General features: G+C 47.7%; 1 protein-coding gene across 1 annotated transcript in view; it reads left to right on the top strand.

Moving 5' to 3' along the window:
• The window catches only part of LOC147116426 (dynein axonemal heavy chain 5-like), a 345,860-nt gene that overhangs the window by 61,203 nt on the left and 257,556 nt on the right, over positions 1–27,101 (top strand). The window contains exons 5-15 of the mRNA XM_085992043.1: positions 4,520–4,738; positions 6,606–6,737; positions 7,823–7,999; positions 8,950–9,063; positions 9,184–9,291; positions 10,302–10,424; positions 20,070–20,285; positions 20,667–20,774; positions 22,495–22,580; positions 23,085–23,423; positions 24,437–24,539. Coding sequence (XP_085848169.1) covers positions 4,520–4,738; positions 6,606–6,737; positions 7,823–7,999; positions 8,950–9,063; positions 9,184–9,291; positions 10,302–10,424; positions 20,070–20,285; positions 20,667–20,774; positions 22,495–22,580; positions 23,085–23,423; positions 24,437–24,539 — 1,725 coding nt within the window. The remainder of the gene's footprint in view (positions 1–4,519; positions 4,739–6,605; positions 6,738–7,822; positions 8,000–8,949; positions 9,064–9,183; positions 9,292–10,301; positions 10,425–20,069; positions 20,286–20,666; positions 20,775–22,494; positions 22,581–23,084; positions 23,424–24,436; positions 24,540–27,101) is intronic.

Below are 27,101 nucleotides of genomic sequence, written 5' to 3' on the forward strand. Positions count from 1 at the left end.
ACACTAACGAGGACATGGCTGCTTCCATGTCCGGCTCTGCTTCCCTGGGGAAGTTATACTGTTTCTGTGGTCGGGCCATGGGATCCCCATCTACGCTGACCTCAAACCCTGTGACCCTCCCGCAGTCGTGCTTGTGAGTGGCAAATGTGGCCAGGTGGGCCTGCACAAATGCCTGGAACTCTGGCGGGGTGTTGCTGACCATGAGCCCGAGGTTATAATCCTCTTTGGGCTTCATGGTGCAGAGAGTCCCCTTCCCTTCCTTTCCCGGGATTACTACGACTTCTCCGTTCTTTACTTGCCCCCCAAAGGCAGTGATTCCTCAAATCCACTAGGATCCCGTGACTCACGATAAAGTCGGCCCCCAGGACCCCTCTTCCACCCTCCACGTCCCATTTCATCAGGACACACATCCACTTGGAGCGGAGCAGTCCTATCTGAATGGCGAGCGGGATGGAAAACGAGCCGGCCTATTCCCTACCCGTGAACCCCGACAGACTGTATGGGACCCCGCTGGAGAGAGGTGAGGTGGTGGGGTTAGCTGAGTAGATCACGGTGCGCGATGCTCCCGTGTCCAACAGATAGGTCCTCGTCACCTTCTCCACCTCCATCTCCAAAAGGGGTCTTTTCTACTCATCATATCGGAGAGAACACAGATACACAGGCTGCGCTGGCTCTAGTCACGGCTGTGGGTTGGATGGGGCTGACGGGGTGAGAGCACCGGTGGTGGCTGCTACTCTCCCCTGGCCAGTCAGTAAGGACCTCATGGCGTCCAAAAGTGACTCGACCTCTGCGGAAGGGGTCCCTACCCCCGCCTTTTGGGCTGGGGCTGTGGGATGCTTTCCCTTGTTATCCTTCCAAGGGTTTTTGCACTCCTTCCGCCAGTGACCATCCTTCCCACACCCGTAACAATTGGTCTTAGTGTTGGGGGGGTTACTCCCTTCCTGGTGCCACTCTTTCCTACCCGGTCCGGGTTTTATCTCATGCACCTTCCCTTGGGTGGGTGTGCATCAGCTCCCCTACCGTTTTTGTAAGCCAGATTGAGCTGCCTAATTACCGTGAGTTCTGTGGTCTGGGGATCTTTGGAGTTGAACCAGGCTTCTGCCTTGGCCCGGACCTGTGGCAAGCTGTTCGCCACCAGACAGCGGAGCCAATGCGTCAGGGAATCCCCGTTCAGGAACGCCTGGCCCGGCGTCCCCGGGCAAGCCTTCTGTTACATCGGCCACAGCCGGTTCGCAAAAGCCTGCGGGGTTTCCCCAGGGAGCTGGATCGTCCGCTCCACGTGGGAGAAAGGACTTACTTCATCCATCCCCATGGCCTCCAGAACTGCATCTCTAAGCTCCTCGTACCTGCTGTGCCCCCTTTTACACTCGTCAGAGAGGGATTGGAGGAGACTACTCTCCAGGGAGAATAGCAGCATCTTGGCCTTCTCAGCGTCATCGCAGTCGTTGACGCTGGTGGTCTGCTCTATTTCCCTGAAGTGGATCGAGGGGTCTCCCTTTGTGGAAAGCTTCGGGATATGGTTGACCATAACCCTGAGCTGTTGGGTGTTAAAGGGTAACACGAACTGGTTTTGGAGGGGTCCCTCATTGTCGCCATTGGCGAGTGGGCCGAACCTCCGATGCCGCGCTGGGCACATCGGTCCCGGCTCCGACCTCTCAGGTGGGGTTTGCTCTACCTCCGCCTCCACCTCTGGCTCCACTTTGGGTTCCACCCCTGGTTCCACCCCCCCTTGCTGCCAAATCTCGCTGAAACTTGGCGCTACGGGTGGTGGCCGTGAGGTCTCCTCTCTCTCAACCGGGTCATCCCTAAGCACTACCGGTGACGTTGGAGCTGTCCTCCCCTCATTCCCCAGAAAATCTGCCTGGCCTGCCTTTGGGCTTATGAGGCATACCATGCCTTTTGCCTTCCGGAGGGCCCATCTCAGATTTTCTAACCTCTCTCTACAGGGGCTGTGGTCTGCCTCCTCAAACCCCTGTTCACTCGCTAGCTTGTAAGTGGCTTTTACCTCCTGCACTTTCTCTTCCTGTTCCCTAATCTGCCTTGCCAAGCGGGCGTTTTTCTCCCGCAACCTTAACTCATTCCCCTTGGCCTCGGTGACTTGGCACCGTAGGTATTCCAACTGGGCCTTGTGTTCTCCCACTAAATGCACTCTCTCTTGATTCAAAGCCTGTAAAGCTACTAATAATTTCTCCCCTGCAAGAGCCTTATCCTGGATCTCCAGGGCTGACTCCCTTAACTCGACTGCCTGTGCTGCAACGAGCCTGTCCAAAAGCTGGACCTGCTTTTTAAAGCACATCAGCCAAACTGCCTTCTCTAAGGACTTATTGTGTTCTTTTCCCTCTGTCCGCTTAGCTGCTGCATCTATCGGACGCCCAGCCTTTAACAGAGTGGTGATCCACTTCTTAGTGATATTCACCTTGCTAAACACATAATCAGAAATCCTTTCCTCCATCATGGTTTGCTCGTCCGAACCATTGTCTACTGTATTGCAACCCTGTTGCCGGTGTCCTGCCGCGGTCGCCATTATATAGCGGGTGGCGCATGGGCCCAGTCAATTATGTGTCTGACTACCTGTGAGCGGTTCGAATCGCTTCCACGCCCCTGAGATTCTCGACACGGACTTAGGTACAGGTAGCGATACGGAAAAGACTCGAGTAGACAGGTGGTTTGGATGTAAGCAAAACTCAAGATTTTATTGAACAGTAAAATTAACACAGTCTTATGAGAAGTTACCAGTATATAAAACTACAGGCAAATACAAATAACTATACTTATATAGGGAATGGGGAACACATGGCACATCGAGGGAAAACAACTATCTTAACAATCTCCTTATCCTTATCCCACCCCCTATACCTAACTAGATTAAGCTATGAGGGGCCAGAATTTATGCTCACCAATCAAAAGGGTTTGCTGAACTCAAAACAGTGGTGGGGTTCGGGTTTGCTCTTGGTGCTCTCTGGAGCCTGCCGTCATCACGTGGTCTCCGGGTGCTGCAAGGGTGTTGTCCAGGTTCGAGTACCCCAGAGTTAAAGTCTCTGTTTGGGTACTTTACCTTGCAGGGATGATTCCTCTTCTTCGGCCGACAGTTTGAGTTTGTATGAAGATAGTCGCAGGTTGGCTGAGGCTGAAGGCCCGATGATTCGAAGCCTACCCTCAGTTCGTCTCCTCAGTTGGTCTTCCTCAGTTGGTCTTCCTCAGTTGGTCTTCCTCAGTTGGTCTTCCTCCTCCCCTCGTCGTGTCCTGTGTACGCTCGATGCAGTGCCTGAGCGATTTCCAGATGGAGTGGGAAAAGGCACAGGCAAAGGCCAGGTGGTAAGAGCGGGACGGGGAAAGAGCAACAGTCACGAGGGCGAGGGGCAGAAGAGCCGAGCAGAGAGAGAGAGAGAGAGAGCGAGAGAGAGAGAGAGAGCGAGATTGCTACCTGGGGCCTTCAATTATACTCTTTTCGAAAACCCTTATCTGTGTGCCAAATCAGGTTAGTTCTTTGTCTTAATCTTGGCAGGCTATTTTAAATAATGGTAGCAATCTATACTAACTGTTTCTAGATGGCCGGTAATCGCATCTACCGGCCCGATAATTGACTTGTTTTGTTATGAATGTTCCTTGATGGGCCTGTCCAGCCTCGATGGCTTCCTTAATCTGTTGCTGATTATATATGTAAACTGCTTGATGGCTTTAACTATAGGCATAACTGGGTTTAGATTTGTCTCCAATTCGATCTAATACATAATTCAAAGCCCTGTCTGGTTTCAAAATACAAAGTCTCTCTTCACAGAAACTGCAGCTCTGGTTTTGATTTCTCCACAAGCTGCCTGCATTGCAGAGTCCAAGTTTTAAAATCTCACAGGCTTTCTGCCACGAGGCACGGACACCATCTTGGGTACCCTTTTTGATTTAAAATGTCCATGCAGGGTCCCGTTTATTAATCACAACCTTTGGGGAAATGTAGACATTTTGCAAATCTTACATACCTAATGCTGTTTGTGACTCAAAACACAAGGCTCCAATTCTCTGTAATACCGCTGTAAGTTGTTTTAGTTTTATCCTTTTACTTTGTAATTTTAAAGTTGATCACCTGTAGCCTTGTCCAGGGACAATGAAAAAAGTAAGACTTGTCGCTCTCTTTCTTTCTGTAGCTATCTTCCTGCTTTTCTCCCACTCTCTAATTCTGTCTCCTTCTTTGTCTTTCTGTTTGTATTCCACTCTATCTGTCTCTCTCCTTCTTTCCTCCGTATGGCTCGCACAGATGTTCACTGTCCTCCCTGTCTCCAGCTCTTTTAGTTGTTCTATCACTGTCTCTTCTTTCCCTGTCGCAAAGAACAACTTTGATTTATATAATGCCTTTAATGTAGTAATACATCCCAAGCCTCTCTTTCCTTCCATTCTCTCTTTATGCCTCATGGAAGGCTAACTGAACAGTGGTACATCTTTGCTTAAGAGGTACAAAATGCAGGTTTTTTTTGTATAAATTGCAGATTTGTTTTCTTTTAGGTACAATGTATTCTCTATTTTCTAGGAAGTAAGTTTCAGTGTTTTGGATGCTGGAAGGGTTGGGTTGTTAAAATCTATTGAACAACTGCTGGGTGATGCATTTATACCAGTGCTGAAGAATATGAACCAAGGATGGGGACTGCTGAACAAGCCTGAATCTATGACGGTTAGACAGGGATTTCTCAATTCTCTCGATGGGTTTGTCAGCGCCCTCTCTGCAGCACAACACAACCTGGCCAAAGAGGTGAGAACTCTAACCAGCACTAAAATTTCTGTCCACTGCTATGGCTTTAGAGCAGCAATTAATACTAGCAATGAAATGTGCCACTTTACAAGTTTGCATAAGCATTTGCCATTATAAATGGCCACAGAGGAAACGAGAGAGGAGGAGAGATGGGGTCAGGGGAGGGAGAGAGGGGAGATGGGAAGAGAAGAGAGGTTGAGGGAACAGGAAGGGAAGATGCGCATGCTGGGAGAGAGAAGGATGGTGGTCGGAGGTGGATACAGAGGGGAGAAGGAGGGGGGTGAGGTTAGGAGAAATTTCTTTACATACAGGGTTGATGGACCATGGAATACTTTGCCACAGGGAATGGTTGAGATAGAGATCATTGCCTATATAAAGAAAAAAGTGGATAAATATCTGAAGGAACTGAAGATACACAGCTGTGGGGAGAGAATGTGGCAGTGGGCTCTAGCAAAGAGTGGTACAGACATGATGGGCTGAATGGCCACCTTCTGTGTTGTAATTGCCTATGGTCTTCTCCACTCAGCTTTACTTGTCAGCTGTGGCTCAGTTGGTAGCACACTCGCCTCTGAGTTAGAAGGTTGTGGGTTCAAGTCCCACTCCAGGGACTTGAGCACATAAAGCTAGGCTGATACTCCAGTGTCAATGCTGAGGGAGCGTTGCACTGTCGGAGGTGCTGTCTTTCAGATGAGATGTTAAACCGAGGCCCCGTCTGCTCTCTCAGGTGGACGTAAAAGATCCCTTGGCACTATTTCGAAGAAGAGCAGGGGAGTTATCCCCAGTGTCCTGGCCAATATTTATCTCTCAACCAACATAACAAAAACAGATTATCTGGTCATTATCTCATTACTGTTTGTGGGACCTTGCTGTGCGCAATTTGGCTGCCGCGTTTCCCACATTACAACAGGGACTACACGTCAAAACGTACTTCATTGGCTGTAAAACGCTTTGCGACATCCAGTGGTCATGAAAGGTGCTATATAAATGCAAGTCTTTCTGGGGGAGAAATTGAGTTGCGCCCCCTTTGGGGAGCTAACTTAGCCGGGGCGCTACTTTTAGTGCCCCGAAAATTTTAGCGCTCCCGCGGCCGAAATTGAGTGGTAGCGTCCCAAGAGGGAAGTGGGGTGCTACTGGAAGTGCCCCGCCTCCCTCTTGGGGCGCTGCGAGGAAATATAGCGGAGCTGCGGCACGTCGCACTGCGGGATTGCAGGCCTTCCTCCCCTTCTTAAAGGGGAGGGGCCTTGTGAAGCACGACCCGGGGCCCAGCTGGGCCACCAGGGATTGGAGTGCCGGCAAAAGAGCACAGCACTCAAGGGAAGTGCCGGGCTCATGGAGCGCAGCCAGCACTCCGTGGGGGGGCGGGTCAGGGGGCCGGTGACGGCAGCGGAGGCAGGTGCTGGCAGGCAGCCTGGCACCTCGCCTTTAAATAGCACCGCCCCGGCCGTAGGTAGGCCCCCCTTTACCCCGTTGGACATAGCGTCCGGCGGTATGTCAGGGGGCGCTACCAAAGATTGCGGCCAGGGTGCGAGCGGGGCGCTGTGCAAGGTGATGACATCATCGCCGGCAGTGCAGCGCTGCAGGACGCTAATGGTTACCGCCGCCGCTAACCTCCCGCTGAAATTTGCGGGAGGCGTTGGCGGCGCCGTGCCCGGGCGCTAGTTGCTTTGTGCCCCATTAGCGCCCTCTTAGGGCACTAATGGGAGGCGCCAAGCAACCGAATTTTCCCCCTTTCTTTTACCTGGGTAATAAACAATTATGTCTCACTGGATTGTGCTGAGTGCCCTCTATTTAGTGATGGTTTTTCTGGAATTCCTGCTAATTTCATAGACAACTCAGAGGGACACTTACTTTGTTTTGCTGTTTTCAGGTTCGATTAGAGCAATGTGTTTCAGAAGAGTTGAGGAATTTGAAAGGCCCGTCAGATTTGGGTACGGCTTCTCCAGAAATGTTGAAACAAGCTGAAGAAAGCCTGAAAATTTGGATCAAGCAAATTGAGCAGGTTGGGAATGGCAATTTTTAACATTTGGGCAGATTTCAGCTCTTTATACACAGGCATAATTGAGGATAATTTGTACCAATTTGCAACCAGCAGACTTCGTATTACAGATATGTTCTCCATTAGAGCCACCTGGTGGTAACAAGAATGCACAACATTATTCAGTGCCAGTATATCTCTGGCAGTCCTGATACATTTTGATATTTAAGGGGGAATTTTAACTTTGGGCAGGAAGCCAGCGGGACATGTGGGCTGCCCGCCCGGGAACTACAGTGGGAGGCCCGATGCATTTTAATTGTCAAGGCTCAGTAACATCCTGCAAGCCAGCTGCCCACCTTTAATGGGCATTCAGGTGCAGCTCGCCGACTTTGGGCCTATGATGTTTGGGCAGCCTGGAGGCAGACACGCCGGCACTCAGGTAAGTCATGGTGGGGGCGGCGGTGCTGGAAGGTTTCACGGGTGGAAAAGTGAGGGAACCCGAGGTGGCAACGGCCTAAACTTTCTTTTTGGGGCCGCCAGACCCATACCTGAGTCAGGTTGAGTCTCAGCTGCCCAAGAAAACTGCGGCCTTAAAATAACTGTGGGGTGGAAAACAAGCGGTAAGTGTAGCGCTTGGATTTTAACTCTCATTCTGCGTGGTATCTGTCAGCCAGAGGGAATTACAATTCCCCCTTTAGTGTCTGCTCCTGGCAATTCAACGTTGCCTAATTTCAGTTATTGAATAATTTGATCTTAAATTGCACTGAACCCCTCCCCCCCTGGATTTATTCCAGTTGCTTAATTTAAATTGTTGCTTAATTCGATTTTTTTTGTAACATAAAAATAACTTTGAATTGACAGAAATAGACTGTATTTTAACTTGCTTTTTCCTCCCTTCTTTACAGTTTATTCATCTTCATCAGTAAAGATGGGTATGATCAACTGCAGTTTATATCTGATTAAAATATTAACCAGTTGATAGCAGTTTATACAATCTTGACCTGGTTCAGGGTGAAACCAAGTACAGGGCTTAAACCTTAAAACGCCTTTTTGTGTGGCTGGTTTGAAAGTGCCAACAGTCTCTGATGCTAATAATCTCTTCATCTCAGGTACTGACTGAAAGTGAACAGGTGCGGAAGGAGGCTGATGACATTGGACCACGAGCAGAGCTGGAACACTGGAAGCACCGCCTGACCAGATTCAATTACCTGACTCAGGAGATCCAGCGAGCAGATGTTAAAATCGTTCTTGGAATTGTCACAGCTGCTAAGTCAAAGCTGTTGAAGGTCTAAAGGAAAACATTTGCTCATAGAAGCTTTTAGCTCCTATACAATTATTACATTTTTTTTTAACATATTTAAATTCCATGTTGAATTCGCCTTTCAAATTACATAATCTTAAGACTCCCTTTGTGAACTTGAAATTGTGCTGTGCGTGTATTGGCCTGTGAAAGCCTAATGTGATTGTTTGAATTTCCTCGCCTGGAACTTCTGGGAAGGGATCTACTGATCACCACCTTAACTTCAGTGGAAGATTGGCGGATCCAGCCGTTTATGCCGTTTCTCCAGGGTTTCTGCTGATCTTCCGTCAAAGTTATGGTGGGAGATTGGGAGAAGTCCTTTGGAAATTTTACCTCCATTGCTTATTTCAATGGAGGCATTGCTTAAAAGAATTTTCACAGTAATTTGTCAAAATGGATACATCATTTGTTTTTTTTTGTTTTCTCATCATGAAATAGCTGTCCTTATGCTGGTCATTTGCAGCATTTTGTGTTTCTTTTGGAAGAAAGTAAGAGTTTGAGTTTTTTGTAGAATGATTGTAGTGCTTAAACCTCAAACAATTAACGCAATTATTGTCATTGTGTTTTCGTGACAAAACTGACAGATGCAACTAATGTTTTTACCGAAACAGTACACTCCGGGAAATTCCTTGGAAGCTGCTGCCACTCTGTCAGCGTTTCTTCACCGGGAGTGGGTCGTAATCCCGTTTACATGCGGAGTAACACCGGCTGAGCAGGCGCAGCTAGCTCCGAGGAATTTCCCGACCATAATCAGATGTCACTCGGTTGTAGAGTAAAAGACTTACAAAACTGCTGTTGTTCACTTTGACACATATTTGACTTTTAATATATGCAGTACATACAACAAAGATGAGACCATCCCTTGAATTAAATTGTGCTTTTTACACAACAATGTGGGTGAATTATTTTGGAAAGCATTCTAATTCCTTATTGCAGACCTGGAGGGAGTTGGATAAACGGATTACAGATGTATCTAATGAAGCCAAAGATAATGTGAAATACCTCTACACCCTAGAGCGATTTTGTGACCCTCTCTATAACAGTGATCCTGTGAGTCTCTATTTTTACTTTGCGAATGGTGTTCCGAAAGCATTATTAAGTAGCTGATCACACGTGAAATATTGAATGTCAATTCAGAGATTAATACGTGCCATTCCCCCTTCGCTCCAGATTGGAATGCTGGATGCTATCCCGGGACTGCTGAATGCTATCAGGATGATACATACAATTTCCACATATTACAACACATCTGAAAAGATGACTTCTCTGTTTACCAAGGTAAGGTTATTTCCTGCGAGTATTTGCTGGAGATTTCTACAATAATACCACTAGAATTGTCATGGTTACAAATAATACAGCCTCAATTCTTTTGTACCTGAGTTTACTCACTTTACAAGAGCACAGTGACGTGTACCCTGAAATAGGTTTTTAATCCAACACTGGGAACAATCCAGCAAAATGCAGCAGTTAGTATCTGAAAAAAGAAAAGAAAGGTTCATGTTTCGGGTGGCGATCCTTCGGCAGAACTGGAAACATGTTAAGGAAGGCTCGGCACCAGAAACGTTAACCTGTCTTTCGCCTGGCAGCAGGGTGAATGGCTATAATGCAACTGAAGAAACCGATCTAACAAAAAGCCTGCTTTCAATAAGAATTGCATGTGGAATTATAGAACCATACAGCACAGAAGGAGGCCGATCGGCCCATCGTGCTTGTGCCGGCTCTTTGAAAGAGCTATCCAATTAGTCCAACTCCCCTGCTTTTTCCCCATAGCCCTGCAAATGTTTCCTTTTTCAGGTATTTATCCAATTTTCCTTTGAAAGTTATTATTAAATCTGCTTCCACCACCCTTTCAGGCAGTACATTACAGATCATAACAACTTGCTGCCTAAAAAAAAAAATTCTCCTCATCACCCCTCTGGTTCTTTTGCCAATGATCTTAAGTCTGTGTCCTCTGGTTACCGACCCTCCTCCCAGTGGAAACAATTTCTCCTTATTTATTCTATCAAAACCCCTCATAATTTTGAACAGCTCGTTAAATCTCCCGTTAGCCTTCTGTGGAAAAGAGTTTTTGGCAGAAAATACACAATTTAATGATTTCAGCAGTGAAGACATTGATTTATATAATTTGTAAAAGAGCAAATATTGTCTTGTGCTGTATGGAGTTTTACTTGATTACATTTGGAGATGAAGGGACGTGCATGTCAGGAGATGGGCCTTTCTTTTGTAAATTTAAAGATTGATTCAAAATTAGATTTGGACTAATGACTATTAAAATATTACTTTTTCAGGTCACAAACCAGATGATAACTGCATGCAAGGCATACATTACCGATCATGGGACTGTTACTATCTGGGATTTGCCTCCAGGCACAGTAGTTAGCAAGCTGACAGCCTGTATTAGGCTTAATCAGGTAATTTATAGGTATGTAGGAAAAATGTATTTGTTGTTTTGTCTCAGTCACACAATGCTGGGTTCTTCTTCAGCCTCACTTGCTGCACCTGGGGAAAGTGTGTATTTCTCCTCTAATTGTTTAATTGTTGGTTGTCTATGTGAAAATGGAGAGCCTAAGTCAACAATGGGGAAAAGTCATTTGGTTTTATTTCACACACTGTGTGAATGTCCTTGTTCCCATGGACTGACTACTGCATTTAGCTCTTTTGCCCAATGAGGTAAGTTTGTGGAAATATTTTCTTGAGTCTGCACCCAGGTGTGTTGGATCACCCGAGGGCAGCAAGTGTTGGAAAATCAGGTGGATTGGAGCATGCGCCTGTAACAGGAAACTGCCCAGTTTCTCTTCCATCAATTTAAAATTTCTAATCACAATGTCATGACTTAAAAAAGATAAATTTTTAACATTTTGAGAAACAGGATGTTTTTAAATGGTGAACTTCTAATGTGGGCTTATTATCAAATCGATTTTCCAAAGCAGTTAAATAATACAAAGCTGATTATTTAGACAAAGGAGCCGTTTTACAGCCAGTTGTGGAGTCAAAGAAGGGAATTCAGATTTATTATTCTGGACACCAATATGTCTGAAGAGCTTTGACATCTCCTGGCCCCTGACTACTATGGGCAAAACCATCTTTTCCCATTGATTTTGATTTTCAGGGCTAGAAATTCGGTATCACCCCAGTTGGGGCGCTAAATTAAAAAAAGTTGGAGGATTAGCGCCAGCGCTAATATTTCTGACCTCCCGCTAAATTGGTTGTTAGTGCTCCAAGAGAGAACTGGAGTGCTAAATCAAGTGCAAATCACCTCATTTAGGGCTCTACACACAGAGAGCGGGGCACTACCCGCAGATCAATAACCAATTTCAGGTGCACTCCAATCGGGACTCATCATTCACACTGGCTCCTTCCAGTTCTTAAAGGGGAGGTTCAATCATTCTGCACAACCTCATTCTCAACATTGCTGGCTCTGAAGGCAACCTCCAAGCAACTCAACAGCTACACCTCTTATCCTCATGGCTGACCCCAGTCCCAGGGAGAGAGCTCGCCGTTTCAGCGACCAGGTTTTGGAGGCATTGGTCGTGGCAGTTGAAAGAAGGAGGGCAGTGCTCTTCCCAGCCACTGGCAGGAGGCCATTGCCCCAGGTCTTCAGGGCAATGTGGAGCGAAGTGGCCCAGGACGTCTCGGCCAGCAGTGTGGTCCTCAGGAGCCTCACACAGTGCCGTAAAAAATACAACAACCTCACTCAGGTGGTCAGGGTGAGTACATGCTTCAACAAGTCCTACATACCAGCATCTGAACCTCAGTCTGTGCACACTGCACAAACCACCACACCCCCACCACTCAACCACTAAGCATCTCCACCTACTCAAACTCACATCCACATCTCACGCCTTGCCTACAATCACAGCTATTCAATTATGGCAGGCACATCTCCCAAACACATAGCTGCACACTCACTCACACACTTTCCTTTCTCTTGCAGGCCAAGCTGGCCCACAATAGGAGGGAGGAGCAACGAACGGGCGTGGGTAATGCAGACAACCAACAGTTTACAGACCTGGAGGAACAAGTGTTGAGAGTCATTGGGTGCCAGGTGGTGGGCGTCGACCCCCTTGGAGGCAACAACGGTTCATCCCCTCTCCTTCTCTCATCCCACTTGCCCCTCAGACCACAAGCCTTTCCCACTTTCCAGCTCATTATACTGTCTGCATTCCTTGCTCCCTTCCTGCCCCCCTGTCCTCACCTTAATGCAACTCTTGTGCCTTTATGCTTTCAGGTAATCAACAACCAGATGAACAGCCTATCCCTGAGCCTCCTAGTAAGAGTGAGACGGGAGAAGAGGAGGAGGAAGAAAGCACCGTGTCACTGCATGTCTCACCCGCAGGCACCATCTCAGATACTGGCACTATGCGATCTTTAGAGGCAAGTTTAGTAGAGGGGTCTGCGCTGGGTGATGCAGCAAGGCCAGGGGGAAAGGGTAGCTCGGGAGCCAGTTCCCCGGAGGGCGAGTTCGCGTGCGAGTTCTGCTGCACAGGAATCAGACGAGGACCTCAATGGGGAGGCGTTCACAAGAAGGGTGATGGGCATGCACACGGAGATCATAGGTGCAATGGCGAGAGTGCCTGAGAGCCTGTCAGCAATGGTAAGGAGCGTGGAGGAGCCTGCTTCCAACATTGCACAGAGCTCTGCGCACACCGTGAAGCCCATCCTTGGCAGTCTGCAAGGATGGTGGACTCCTTGAGAGACCGTGGGGACCCAGACCTCATGCCATGTGTTATGGGTGATGTGGCAGCATCCATTGCAGCACAGGTGGAAGCCACGCAATGTTTTAGTGCTGTAATGCAGTCAATGGTTGCTGCCATCGAGTCTCCGACTGCTCTCATGCAGTCTCAGCTTGATGTCATGCAAGCTCTGACTGCTACCATCATCGTTGGGTCCACCACAGTCCACCGGGTATCTCATGGTGTCGCCGCAGGTCAGCAATCTGTGCTTCAACAGATTGGTAGGGATGCTGAGGTGCTGCCCTGGGGAAGTGGCAGTGGGTTGGTCGAGCAGGAACCCGCTGTCCTCTCTCAGGATGACAGCATTCCTGCTCCCACCACTGCCACTCCACCATTGCCCTTGTCGCTGCCTGTCATCCAGCCAGCCCAGACTGCCGCCGCCCAGCTTGAGGTGGTGCAGTGTACAACCGGGCCTTCCAGGCTCAGAGATGCTGAAGGGTGTGCTGCAAGGTCATCTGTAGTCTCTGGCACCGACACTCAGCAGCCTTCCACCAGCCCTGCTGCAGCCAATGGGGACAGACTACGTAGGAGCAGTAGATTAGGAAAAGGCACTGTAAAGAGGGGAAGTAAGGGTTTGCACAAGGATGATTAGTTAACGCTGTTATTGTATATATGTGTTGACTGAATGTTGATAAATTTATTAATGGAATTTTGCAGAATTTGTGCTGTCTCTCATTTCAGCTTTGCGCTGTGACATGGCAAGCGAAATGGATGGAATGATGGGGATGTGGTTAGCAACCGATATGTGGGGTAGAATTTATTGGAACCGCAGTCTGATGAGGCGGTCATTGACCGCCCTTCCAGAAGGCCAGTTGAGTGCCTGCCTCCTCCCTCGCTGCTGTTCCTCCTCCTCGTCCTCCTCTTCCTCTTCCTGAGGTGGTGTCACTATGCCTGGGCCCTCATGATGGCCAAGTTGTGCAGCATGCAGAACACCACGATGAAAAGGGACACCCACTCAGCCAAGTACAGGAGGGCTCCTCCTGAGCGGTCAAGCAGCGGAACCATTGCTTGAGCACCCCGATGGTCTGCTCGATGATGTTCCTGGTGGTAGCATGGCTCTCATTGTATGTGTGCTGAGCAGCAGTGTTGGGTTTGCAGAGGGGAGTCATGAGCCAGGTGGAGAGCCAGGTCTCCGATCAGCCAGCTGCGAGCTTGACGTGGTGGCTGGAAGAGTGCTGGCACACCGGTCTGGTGCAGGATGAAAGTATCGTGGCTGCTGCCAGGATAGCGGGCATTGACATTGAGGATTGCATACCAACTACACATTAAGCGAGTGGTATCCTTTGCGGTTACGGAATACCTCAGGATTGTTACGGAGTGCCTGCAAAGCCACATGGTTGCAGTCAATGGCGCCCTGCACCATGGGGAAGCCCGCTATCCTGGCAAAGCCACATGCATGCTCATCCTGCTTCTCTCTGGTCATGGGAAGGAAATTTAGTCCCTTCTCCTTCTGTAGAGAGCCTGTGTCCGATTGCATCACGCCTCCTCTTCCTGCTGTTATTCACGCCAGGCGCTAAGGCAGGGGGCACCAGTCAATTTTGCATCTGGGCCGTTAATAGGGCATTCCACACGCGTTGATGTCATGATCTGGCAGCCGCTAATGGCAGCGCTAAATCCCGGGTGAATGTCGTGTGCGGCATTGGATTCGCTGCGCCTCGCTGCAAACCCATTAGTGCCCTGTTAATGCCCCCCCAGGCGCTAACAGGAGGCGCTAACATGCCAATTTCTCCCCCCCAATTTTTAGGACAATTTTTCGAGAATGTTTGACATAATGTTGAATTTTGAATAGTGTTCTTTTTCTATATTTATAAACTTTGAGTTGCATTGTGCTCTGGTACACATATGAATGCCTCCCTCTTTAGCCATTCCCAAGACACAAGAGATACATTCCACGATGCTGATGTACCATCCTGGAGGCAAACTGAAACAGAGCTGTTTCAGCAGGCTCCACTTAGTCTGCAGTAAGGCAACTTGAAATAAATAAATAGAAAATAAGAAAGAACTTGAATTTATATAGCAACTTTCACAACCTCAGGATGTCCCAAAGTGCTTTGCAATTTTAATGTAGGGTAAGATGGCAGCCAATTTGCACACAGCAAGGTCCTACAAACAGCAATGAGATAAATGACCAAATTGATGTGCCATCAATAACTCAAAGACAAGAAGTTAAAGGATTCAACTGAAGGCTTTTAATCGCTAAGAACATTGCACGCCATTCCACATCGGATTCATCTGGCAGAATGACTCATACAGCTCTTGAGACCTTTATATGACAAAAGACAGGGGCGGAGCCAATACACACAATAGGGGAAAAGGGGGGCGGTACACACAATACAATGCAGGTAAAACACAGGGGCTGATGAAGACATATATTTAATCACTTTCACCCCTTCTACAGATTTAGTCTGTCCGGGGGTGTGATAGTCCTTCCTGAACGTCGCAACAGTACCTCGGGTTCCGACCGGGAGTCCGTGGTGCCCTCCTGGGCATACCCATGTGCTGGGGGTGTTGCAGGTACTTCTGGAGGTGGTGAGGATACCTCTGGGGATGGTGGAGGTTCTTCTGGGGGTGGTGAGGATGGGTCGTCGTCGCTTCCTGCCGAGGCGAGGTCCTTTATGGACATGGTGTCCTCACGCCCGTCGGCGTGCTTGACGTACACGTACTGTGGGTTTGCGTGGAGTAGGTGTACTGCCTCCACGAGGGGATCCGTTTTGTGGCCCCTCACATGCTTCCGTAATAGGACTGTCCCTGGGGTGGAGAGCCACGAGGGTAGGGATACTCCTGAGGTTGATTTGCGGGGAAAAACAAACATCTTCTCGTGAGGAGTGGCGTTAGTAGCAGTACACAGTAGCGACCTTATCGAGTGGAGTATGTCTGGGAGGACCTCTTGCCAGCGGGAGGTAGGGAGGCCTTTAGACCTTAGTGCTAAGGTGACCGCCTTCCACACCGTCGCGTTCTCCCTCTCCACTTGCCCATTACCCCGGGGGTTATAACTAGTGGTCCGACTCGTGGCTATCCCCCTCGACAGCAGGTATTGGCGCAGTTCGTCGCTCATGAACGACGCCCCCCTGTCAGTGTGGATGTAGTTCGGCATGCCGAACGTGCAAAACAGGCTGCCGAGGCACTTGATGACCATGGCACTGGTCATGTCTGGGCAGGGGTAGGCGAATGGGAAGCGGGAGTACTCGTCCACAATGTTGAGAAAGTACACATTGCGGTCGGTGGAGGGGCGTGGTCCCTTGAAATCTAAGCTCAGGCGCTCGAATGGCCGTGTAGCTTTGATCAGGTGGGCTCGGTCGGGCCTGTAAAAACGGGGCTTGCATTCCGCACAGGTGCGGCAGTCCCTGGTCATAGACCGGACCTCCTCGATGGAATAGGGCAGGTTACGGGATTTTATAAAGTGAAATAGCCGGGTGACCCCCGGGTGGCAGAGGCCATTGTGGAGGCCCTGTAGCCTGTCCCCCTGGATGCTGGCACACATCCCTCGTGATAGGGCGTCGGGGGATTCGTTGAGGGCCCCCGGCCTATATATTATGTCGTACTCAAACGTGGAGAGTTCGATCCGCCACCTGAGAATTTTGTCATTCTTGATCTTCCCCCTCTGTTTGTTGTTAAACATGAAGGCTACCGACCGCTGGTCGGTAAGCAGGGTGAAGCGTTTGCCGGCTAGGTAGTGCCTCCAGTGCCGCACTGCCTCCACTATGGCCTGGGCCTCCTTCTCTACCGAGGAGTGCCTGATCTCGGGCCCTTGGAGGGTTCTTGAGAAAAAGGCTACGGGCCACCCATCCTGGTTGAGGGTGGCTGCTAAAGCGAAGTCGGACGCATCGCTTTCGACCTGGAAAGGGATGTTTTCGTCCACTGCCCGCAGCGCGGCCTTCTCAATGTCATGTTTAATGCTGTTGAAGGCGGCGTGGGCCTCGGTCGTGAGCGGGAAGGACGTTGATTTCAGGAGGGGACGGGCCTTGTCGGAATAATTGGGGACCCATTGGGCGTAATAGGAGAAAAACCCCAGGCACCTTTTCAGGGCCTTGGGAGTGTTTGGTAGGGGTAGCTCCCGTAGGGGGCGCAATCAGTCGGGGTCCGGACCGATTTCCCCGTTTTCCACCACGCAGCCCAGGATACAGAGGCGCGTGGTGCTAAAGACACACTTATCCTCATTGTAGGTGAGATTGAGTCTGAGGGCGGTTTTCAGAAATCTCGCGAGGTTCGAGTCGTGGTCTTGCTGGTCGTGGCCGCAGATGGTGACGTTGTCTAGGTATGGATAGGTGGCTGTTAACTGGTTCTCATCGAACATGCGGTCCATCTCCCGCTGGAAGACCGAGACCCCATTCGTTACCCCAAAGGGGACTCTGAGGAAGTGGTAGAGGCGTCCGTTCGCCTCGAAGGCGGTGTTTGGACGGTCCTCCGGCCTAATGGGGAGCTGGTGGTATGCCGATTTTAGGTCGATGGTGGAAAACACCCGGTATTGCGCAATTTGGTTAACCATATCCGCTATGCGGGGCAGAGGGTAGGCATCTAGCTGGGTGTATAGATTAACCGTCTGGCTATAATCTATCACCATCCGCTTCTTTTCGCTACCCTTAACTACTACTACCTGGGCGCGCCACGGGCTGGTACTGCATTCGATGATACCCTCCCGCTTGAGTCTTTCTACTTCAGACGCAATGAACCGTCTGTCCTCCCAGCTGTACCGCCTACTCTTGGTCGCTATGGGTCGACAGTTGGGTGCGAGGTTGGTGAACAGAGAGGGCGGCTTGACCTTCAGGGTAGCCAGACCGCACACTGTGAGGGGCGGCTGGGACCCACCGTAGGTAAGCGTGGTGGCACTGGAAGTCCAGACCCAAGATCACGCTCACACAGAGATCTGGCATTATCAACAGTTTAAAATCTCTGTAATCAGTGCCTTTTACCGACAACATAACCGCGCAGAAATCTGTAATTTTTGAGGTATGAGTCTTATCAGCCATGGTGATTTTGCCTTGTGTAGGGACTATCGTTAGTGAAAGTCGTTTTACCAGGCTAGGATGAATAAAGCTTTCGGTGCTCCCGCAGTCAATCAAGCATTTAACCTTGTTCCCGTTTACCTCTATGTCCATCATCGATCTAGACAACGGATGCGGCCTGGATTGATCCACTGTGATTGAGGCCACCAGTGGGTCCTGGGGGTCCGTGTAGTCGGGACAAGATGGTGGACTCCATGAGGGTGGACAAGATGGCGTCCAAGATGGCCGCCCCCACGGTGCGCACGCGGCGGTGGCGGAGTTGGAGGCGGGGTTCCCTCTGCAGACTTTACTGAAATGTCCTTTCTTCCCGCATTTAAAACAGGTGGTGCCCTTCGCTGGGCACAAATGCCTGGAGTGTTTGTCCTGGCTGCAGAAGTAGCATTTCGGGCCCGATGCATCGCGGCAGTAGTGGGGCTCCTGGGTGGAGGCTGGGGCTCTGACGGTGCTGGGCTGGCCTGAGACCTGGGAGGTGAAGATGGCTTCCAAGATGGCGGCCCCCACGGCGTGCACGAGGCGGAGTGGGCCGCGTGGCCTGAGGAACAGGATTCAGAGTTCCTCTGGGCCATATCCAGCGATCGTGCTATGCCCATAGCCTGTTTTAAGTCCAGTCCCTCCTTTTCAAACAGTTTCTGCCGAATGTAATTTGAACTGAGGCCCGCAATAAAGGAGTCTCGGATCAGCTCCTCCGTGTACACGGTGGCAGACACGGCCTTACAGTTACAGTCTCTGCCCAGTACTTTTAGGCTTAGCATGAAGTCCTCTAGTGACTCACCATGCCGCTGCGTGCGAGTAGTCAGAAGATGCCTGGCGTACACCTCGTTTATTGGCCGCACGTAGTGGGCCTTCAGAATGGTGCAGGCATCCTCGTAGCTGGTGGCATCTCGGATGAGAGGGGAGACCCGATGACTCACCCGGTTTCGCAGGATTCCCAGTTTCACGTCTCCGGTGGCGGTCGCGGCTGCTATGGCGGTGGCTGAGGTTTCGATGAAAAATTCGAAGCATTGGAACCAGTGTCCGAACTGTGTGGCTGCGTCTGTGGCATGGGGGTCCAGATCCAAGCGCTCTGGTTTCAGGAGTCGATCCATCTTGGTGTTTTAGCGATTAAAATTGATGTGCCATCAATAACTCAAAGACAAGAAGTTAAAGGATTCAACTGAAGGCTTTTAATCGCTAAGAACATTGCACGCCATTCCACATCGGATTCATCTGGCAGAATGACTCATACAGCTCTTGAGACCTTTATATGACAAAAGACAGGGGCGGAGCCAATACACACAATAGGCGAAAAGGGGGCGGTACACACAATACAATGCAGGTAAAACACAAGGGCTGATGAAGACATATATTTCTTCACACAAATAATCTGTTTTAATGATGCTGGTTGAAGGATAAATGTTGGCCAAGACACTGGGAGAACTCGCTTGCTCTTCTTTGAATAGTGTCATGGGATTTTATTATGACCATCTAAGAGGACAGACGGGACATTGGTTTAATGTCTCACCAAAAGATGGCACCTCCGACAGTGCAGCTCGTCCTCAGTACTGCACTGATATGTCATCCTTGATTACGTGCTCAAATCTCTGCAGTGGACTTGGACCCATAACCTTCTGACTCAGAGGTGAGAGTGCTACCACTGAGCCACGGCTGAAATACTTTGGTTTCTCATACAGTACATTCTAAGTTACTGTCAGGCACACTATTTTGGTACAGAAACCACACATTGCTGAAACTGATAAGAATATGTGATGGTTTGAAGCCTAAGGTATAACTTATTTCTCCCTCTCTTCTATTCTGTGGCCAAGAAGTTGTTCGAGGACCTATACCTATGCTGTGCTTGAGCTGGTGGCTGGGAGCAGCATGGATGTCATTTTGAACAATTTTGTCATTGCTCTGAGGAATGTTTTTTCCTGTGTTTCAACCTTTCCTTAATGCCACGAACTTGCTGTGTGGATGAACATGCAGCCTATCAATGCATGGCGTATGCCTGGTTCATCAATACAGTCCACTGCACATAGTTCTCAACCTGCATTGTGGTGGAAGGGTGAAATCCAGGCCAGTTCTTGGGGCTAGAGCACAAATTTCAGTATTACTGGGAAATGGCTGCTTTTCCTGTTCTGGGAATCTTTGCATGTCATTGCTACTCTGACGCTCATCAGTGGCATTGCTTAATGTCAGCATGTCTCAATTAAAACAGGCTAGTTGAGAGGTGAAGCACCTGGGTATAGTCACTCTAGAGTTTCATTGAAAGTGGATTCCACTGTGTAACTATAAAGCTTGGGATGTTAATATAAACTGACTGTCCTTTTTCTTACAATATTAGGAATATCAGTCTTGTTACAGTGTTACCAAGCAAAAGATGAAGGAGAATCAGAAGGAAAAACCCTTTGAATTTAGTGAAATATACATCTTTGGGAAGTTTGATACATTTGAGAGACGACTTAAAAAGATTATTAAGATGCTTGAGAATATTAATATATATTCCAGCCTAGAGGATTCCACTATTGAAGGGTCTGAACAGATGGCAAGCAAATTCCAGGTCAGAAATATAATTCTTTGTGTCAAACACAAAGGAATTTTTATTTTACCTCAGTTACAATTCATCTGGGTTTATACATCAATGCCTAATTTATCACCGCATCGTGACATAATTACAATTCAAATATTTCTGAAGAGAAATGGGAAGTGGTGCTCACCATTATGTATATATTTGGAATTCCCACCAGTACATTGTGGGAACCTTTGATGTTGCTGTGTTTTCTGAATTAGATGAGGGGCAGCCTCTGTAACACTTGATACGTTTTGCACCTTATTGTAAGAAAATATGCTGGGAGTAAGTTGGAATCACTAGATTTATGTTCTACTTGAGGATAGATATTTTTGATAGTCCGGTTCACTTTTTGTCTTCCTTATGTTGCAGGTTATTGTATCTGGAATGAAAAAGCAAGATTACAATATCCTGGACCACAAAAAGACTGTTTTTGATGTGGATTATAAGAATTTTACTGCACAGATCAGTGACTTGCATGTTTGTATTCATTTAAAGATCTGAATTTGCATCATCCTGTTGTGAAAGTGTCCTTGCACGTTACAGAACATTGCAATTTAAAATTAAGCAGAAAGTGATTAGCATTGCAAACATTGAGCAATTTGTCAGTGGTCAAAACAGTTGGTGTCGCAGCATTTTCCTATTAAAAATAGTAATATGTAACATCGCTTAATATAGCTTTCAATTATATGTAGCAGTACTGGTGATCAAATCAAAACAATTATTTGGAGACCTGTTTGTCAATGTAAGAACTATGGGAATTGTTTAAACAGTTCCTGCATTTATTAACACAGATTAAGCAGTTAGAGCTTTTGATTTCCTCTGAAGCTATGGATTTCAATCCACCCTCAGAATTGGTAACTCATCAAGTTTCTGTTGGAAAATTTGACCTCAACCATAATTGTGGCATTGAGATGGCTGGGCTGAAAGCATGGAAATTGGGATTATACAAACAACAGATGGGAGAGATTACAAGGCAGTAATCTGATGAAGAGGTTTCAAAGATGTCATAAACTGTCATCTGAGATTATCACTTCAGAGTGATTTTTTTTTTGTACATTTGATTTCTTTTTGAGGTGGAGAAGAACACTTTCCATTCCAGCATTTGCACTTGAACAGTCAGCTGATGAATAAAGCTCCTTACACTCTTCCATAATGACCAGCCTTAACGCCAGCTTCTGAAGAGCAGGCCTTCCTGCATCTGTGTGACATTCCTATTTCCACATCTCCGAGTGAGATTTCCAAATGGCGGGCAGTTTTGGATAATTTTTCTGCTGTGGGTTTTCACCCAGTAGCAAGTGGGTTGAGGTGACCAAAACTTAGTTAACCACAGAGGAGAGACATTCCTGGGTCTGTGCCTGGGTGCACTGGATCACCTGGGCATAGCAACTACCAGAAAATTGGGTTGGTGAAATGCACTCCTGTAAAGGAACCCACCCAGTTTCCCTCCATTAATGTAAATGGAGAAGTGAGTGGATTCTTTTACAGGTGTGTGCTACGACAAGCCTGATTTTCCAGTATTAGCTGCACCCTTGTGATTCAGTGCACCTGGCCGCAGACCTAGGACCATCTCTCCTGGGGACTTTACAACCATCAGAGAGAGAAGACTTGGATCCCATCAATCGGCACCGATCTGAATCTGGTTCCCAGAAATGAAATGATGGTGTGATTACCTCATGCATCTTCGTATTGATTTACAAAACAAATTCTGTGACATTCATACAATGGTTTCAATCTCACAATACTGCTGACGCTAACTCTTTGTACAGACACCAAGTGGCCAGTTGATGCATATTGATGTGTGATCATTTACATGTTCCGTTTTGGGGTTTTTAATCGAGATAGTTTTCTTGGGTTCAACATCTCAGATCACTCCTCTAGATGGGCTCTCTCACCCTACAACCCGGAATGTGCTTTTAGTCGCTCAAAAATCTAGGTAATTTCAGCATGTCTAGGGATTGAACAGAAAACCCATGCGGTCAGTCCCCAGAATCAGCTACCATCAGGGAGAGCTGAGTAGGTGGTGAGATAAATGTAACAGAGTGGCATTGGTTGAAAGTTGGGATCAGGTTGTTTGTTGCCTCTTGCCTGGGAAAGTAAATGAGATGGGAAGATAGGTGCCTAAAAGAAATAAAACAAAAATACAAAGTAAAAAAAGTGAGTGTATATTACATCTACATTTTAAAATTTAATTTGGCAGGCTGAAATCAAACAGTTCATGGACACCACTTTTGACAGCATCTCAAGCACTCAGAAGGCCTTGTCACTTTTGGTGAAGTTTGAGAAGTAAGTCCGAATGTGTTGGTACACATGTACAGGTGGCTTTGAAGAATCTGCACCCTTCCATGTTTCTTTATAAGAGCTGTAGGCACCACTTTTGGCTCAATAAAGACTTTCTGAACTGAAAGTACTGCAGGAATTTGCTTTCAACACTTTCCAGCCTCAGGATCCATATCATCAAGAATTTCACAATCATTGATTTAGAAGTGGTGTTGCACTAAGTCCATGCTGGTACAGTCTGGTGTCTTGATTCCAAAATTGTAACCCTCTCACTCTGTGGCACTTTGCTCCAGTGGGCACTAGCATAGCCTCTCTTGCTTATAGCTTTTTTTCAGACAAAATTCTTTGCATGTTGTATCTAGCAAACATTAGAATCTGCAGTGACTATTACACTGGAATTTGAGCCATAACCAACTTATAGAAAAGGCTGTGCTTTAATTGAACCCATTCAGTTACAATATAGTGATACGTTTTATCCAAAAATGTAACTATCACTGATGTGTCTTTCAGGCTTGGAATACCAGATCTAAGAGTCGATAAACAATTTCAGAAAATTCTCCACAGCTACAGTAATGATATCGACCTGGTGTCCGAAATTTACATAAAACAAAAGACTGACCCTCCAATACCACGCGACTTTCCTCCAGTGGCTGGAAAAATCATTTGGGCTCGGCAGCTCTTCAGACGTATCCAGGAGCCCATGTTGCTGTTTGAGCAGAGGCCCGGTGTCCTTCAGAGCGAGGATGCAAAGAGGATCATCCGCAGCTACAACAAAGTAGCCAGAGTTTTGTTGGAGTACGAAGTGCTTTATCACAGAGCCTGGAATCAACAGGTAGACTCTTGTAACATGTACTGAATGCAGTCTCCTTGGCCATGCATATCCTCTTCAGACTTGCATATAAAGCATTTGCTTACAGTCTTACATATTGAATGATTACAAATCACACACATGAGAGCATTAAAACAACTTTGGGCTGCTTGGCAGTGTGTATACAACCATATTTGCTGCATTAACCATGCAATATTCCAGAAATATTTTCAGGTTTCTGGCTACTTTGAGATCATTTGTTAATTCTTCATAATATGGTCCACCTGGTTACACTAGATAATAATATTCAAGAGAGATATTATTACGTCTTAGCCATCAGATTGAGACTTATTTCGTAAGCCACTGCTCCGGGCAATTTAGATGCAGATTCATTACTCTTTGTGCAGAGCTTCGCGTAGTTGGAACATTTCGTGGCAATTTAGCCATGGAGGTCAGAGTTCACATTCATTTTAGTGGCCAGAAAACTGTGTGGGCCACACATTCAGCACGTTGGGATCTGTGCCAGAATTCCTGATATGCACTCCATTTGCGTGACGCTTTGGATCAGGAACACTAAATCGTAATATTCACCTCTTGGAGAACATCAGAGAATCTTACAACGCAGAAGGAGGCCATTCGGCCCATTGTGCCTGCCCATACCCCTTGATACCCTTACCTAACAAAAACCTATCGATCCCAGTCTTGATAGCTCCAATTGTCCCAGCATCCACAAGGTTTTTGGGGAGAGAGTTCCAGATTTCGACTACCCTTTGTGTGAAAAAGTGCTTCCTGATTTCCCTCCTAAATAGCCTGGCTCTAATTTTAACATCATATCCATTCATTTTTAATTACCCCACCAGAGGAAATAGTTTCTCTATATCTATCTGTTTAACATTTTAAACACCTCGATCAGATCACCTCTGAATCTTCTATACTCAAGGGTGAATCTTCGTAATCATTGTATTAGTATTGTGTGTAAACATTGCTGAAATGGTGGCCAGCCGCCCTTTGCCCACACTCCTAAAAGTGCTGTCCTTTTTATTTGCTTTGCTAGCATTGAGTTTTTGATCCTAAATGTGCCATTAGGGAAAATCATTGGGCAAGGCAACCTAGATTTATCTCCCCATCTTCTACAAGCAGCAATGCAAACTCCTGGGGTGAATTTTTCGGGGGGTCAGCGGGCACGTTCGGTGGCGGGTCAGGTGGAAAAAATAAATTTTTGACAGCGGGTTGGGACCTTGCTATTTACCTGCCACCATGCGTCTTTCCCAGATGTCGGGTCTGTCAGTGCTGAACAGAACCGACACACAGTGGCGAGGGAGGCAGTTCAGGTCATTATGACATTGTTAACAGCCCATTAAGAAGTATTTTGAGCTCACCTTTACATTTTACATTGCCCACGGAGTCCACACTGCTCGGGGACCATGTCAGGTAAGCAGGTCGGGAGTTGTATGATCATGGAATCATCTCATTACTTGACAGCTGCAAATGTGCTATAAAAGCTCCCATCTCACAGCTGTTCACTTTCCAAGCTCAGAAGCTGTTGCTTACTGCATTTGGAAGACAGACTGAGCTTTATGCAGGTTGCAAGTATTTGGAGCAAACTCTGTATCCAGTGTCACCTCATTGGAACAACCTCTCTCACCATTGACAGATTGCTTCTGTCATCTCAAATTCACCTGCTATCTATTACATCAGCATCGGTGCCCTTGAAACTATTTCACCTTGGTCCTCAGAATTCCACCATGATCAGCCCCAACACCAGCAGCACCAGGCACACCAGCAGCACCAACAACACCACCAACCTTCTCCGCAATCAACTGATGCTGCACAGGACAGAGGGCATCAGCACCCAACCACATTGTTGGCCGGGATGCCAGGGATGGCCTCACCATGACCAAATTTATTTCACTTGATGTTGTACACCCTGGCTGCCACATGATGCGACAAGTTGGCACCACCCCACATCAACACCATAAAACATCCCTACAATGCCCAAGCCATTCCTTTCACACTCATCACCATTGCGGGGGTACCGTTATGTCTCACCATTCACTGCAACTCACTTCCAAAGATGCACACAGATCTGTCCAAGAGCGCAAAGTGTTGAAAATAAAGGTTTCAATGTTTGACAGTACATTAACAGAAACTTTACATGAACATTGCATAAAACATCCAAGTGCCTACCCTTGTGTGTTGTTAGTTGGTATGATTGGACAAGGATGAGGGTGAGTGTGAGGGGTAGCTAGTGAGACGGGGAAGTGATAATGTAGATAGAGAGGGATGGGTGGAGGTGCAAGGTAGGTTGGTGTGAGTAAGGATGTGCAGGAGTAGGGTAGGGAAGGCAGAGTAATGGGGATGTGATGAGTGGCACAGCAGGATGAGGTTGAGTATGGTTTTGCAGTAACGTTTCGTGATCTACTGGGATTATTGAAAGGTTTGTGTCACAGCAGCCTGGCCCTGCTGATGACATCCCTGCTTGTGTCCTCCTGTGCAATGTGTAACAGGTTGCATTGGTCTCCTGGGGAGATCTCTTCTGCCCATTGGAAGGGAAAAGAACCCCCCTGCGTGCTTTATGGAGGGAGTCATGGGAGAGCCTGGGTGCAGCTGTACACCTCTGTGCAGTGCTCATCAGTGTTTGCAGCACCTCAATGCCATCAAACACTGACAGCACAACTGTCAAATTAAATTTGTGCATGGTGCGAGAGGCACAGAGCTCCGAGAGCGGGACAGGCTGATTTAAACAGAGCCGAGAGCGGGAGAGAGAAGTAAAAAGTAATCAAAGTGTGACGTCACCAGAAAGCAGGTAAGTGATTGGTTGGTGAGTATTTCTCTCTTTCTCGCTTTTTCCAAACTTAAATTTTGTGGTTTATAGTTTCTAGGGTCTCTGTTGTGTAGCGGGGACTGCTGGTAAACAAGGGCCCTTGAGTATATCATTTAATTGTAGTGTAATTGGTGGGATTGATTTGATTTAATTTTATTTGAATTAATTAAAGGGTAAGTCATGGCAGCACAGCTCAGTGCATGGTATGCTCCTCCTGCACTATGTGGGAAATCAGGGACACTTCCTGTGTCCCTGACGACCATGTGTGTGGGAAGTGTATCCAGCTGCAGCTACTGGCAGACTGCATTGTGGCGCTGGAGCTGTGAATGGATACATACTGGAGCATTCACGATGCTGAGGACGTCGTGGATATCATGTTTAATGAGTTGGTCACACCGCAGGTAAAGGCTGCACAGGCAGAAAGGGAATGGGTGACCACCAGGCAGAGTAGTAGGCGCAGGCAGGTAGGCGCAGGCAGGTAGTGCAGGGGTCCCCTGTGGCCATCCCCCTCTCAAACAGATATACCGCTTTGGATATTGTTGGGGGAGATGGTTTATCGGGGGAAGACAGCAGCAGCCAACTTCCTGGCAATGTGGGTGGTTCTGCTGCACAGGATGGGAGGAAAAAGAGTGGGAGAGCTATAGTAATAGGGGATTCTATTGTAAGGGGAATAGATAGGCATTTCTGCGGCCACAAATGAGACTCCAGGATGGTATGTTGCCTCCCTGGTGCAAGGGTCAAGGATGTCTCGGAGTGGCTGCAGAGCATTTTGGAAGGGGAGGGTGAACAGCCAGTTGTCGTGGTGCATATAGGTACCAACGATATAGGTAAAAACCGGGATGAGGTCCTAAAAGCTGAATATAGGGAGTTAGGAGGTAAATTAAAAAATAGGACA

The sequence above is a fragment of the Somniosus microcephalus genome, chromosome 6 (assembly GCF_052327205.1).
Source record: "Somniosus microcephalus isolate GS21.2 chromosome 6, FLI_Smic_1.0, whole genome shotgun sequence".
NCBI lineage: Eukaryota > Metazoa > Chordata > Chondrichthyes > Squaliformes > Somniosidae > Somniosus > Somniosus microcephalus.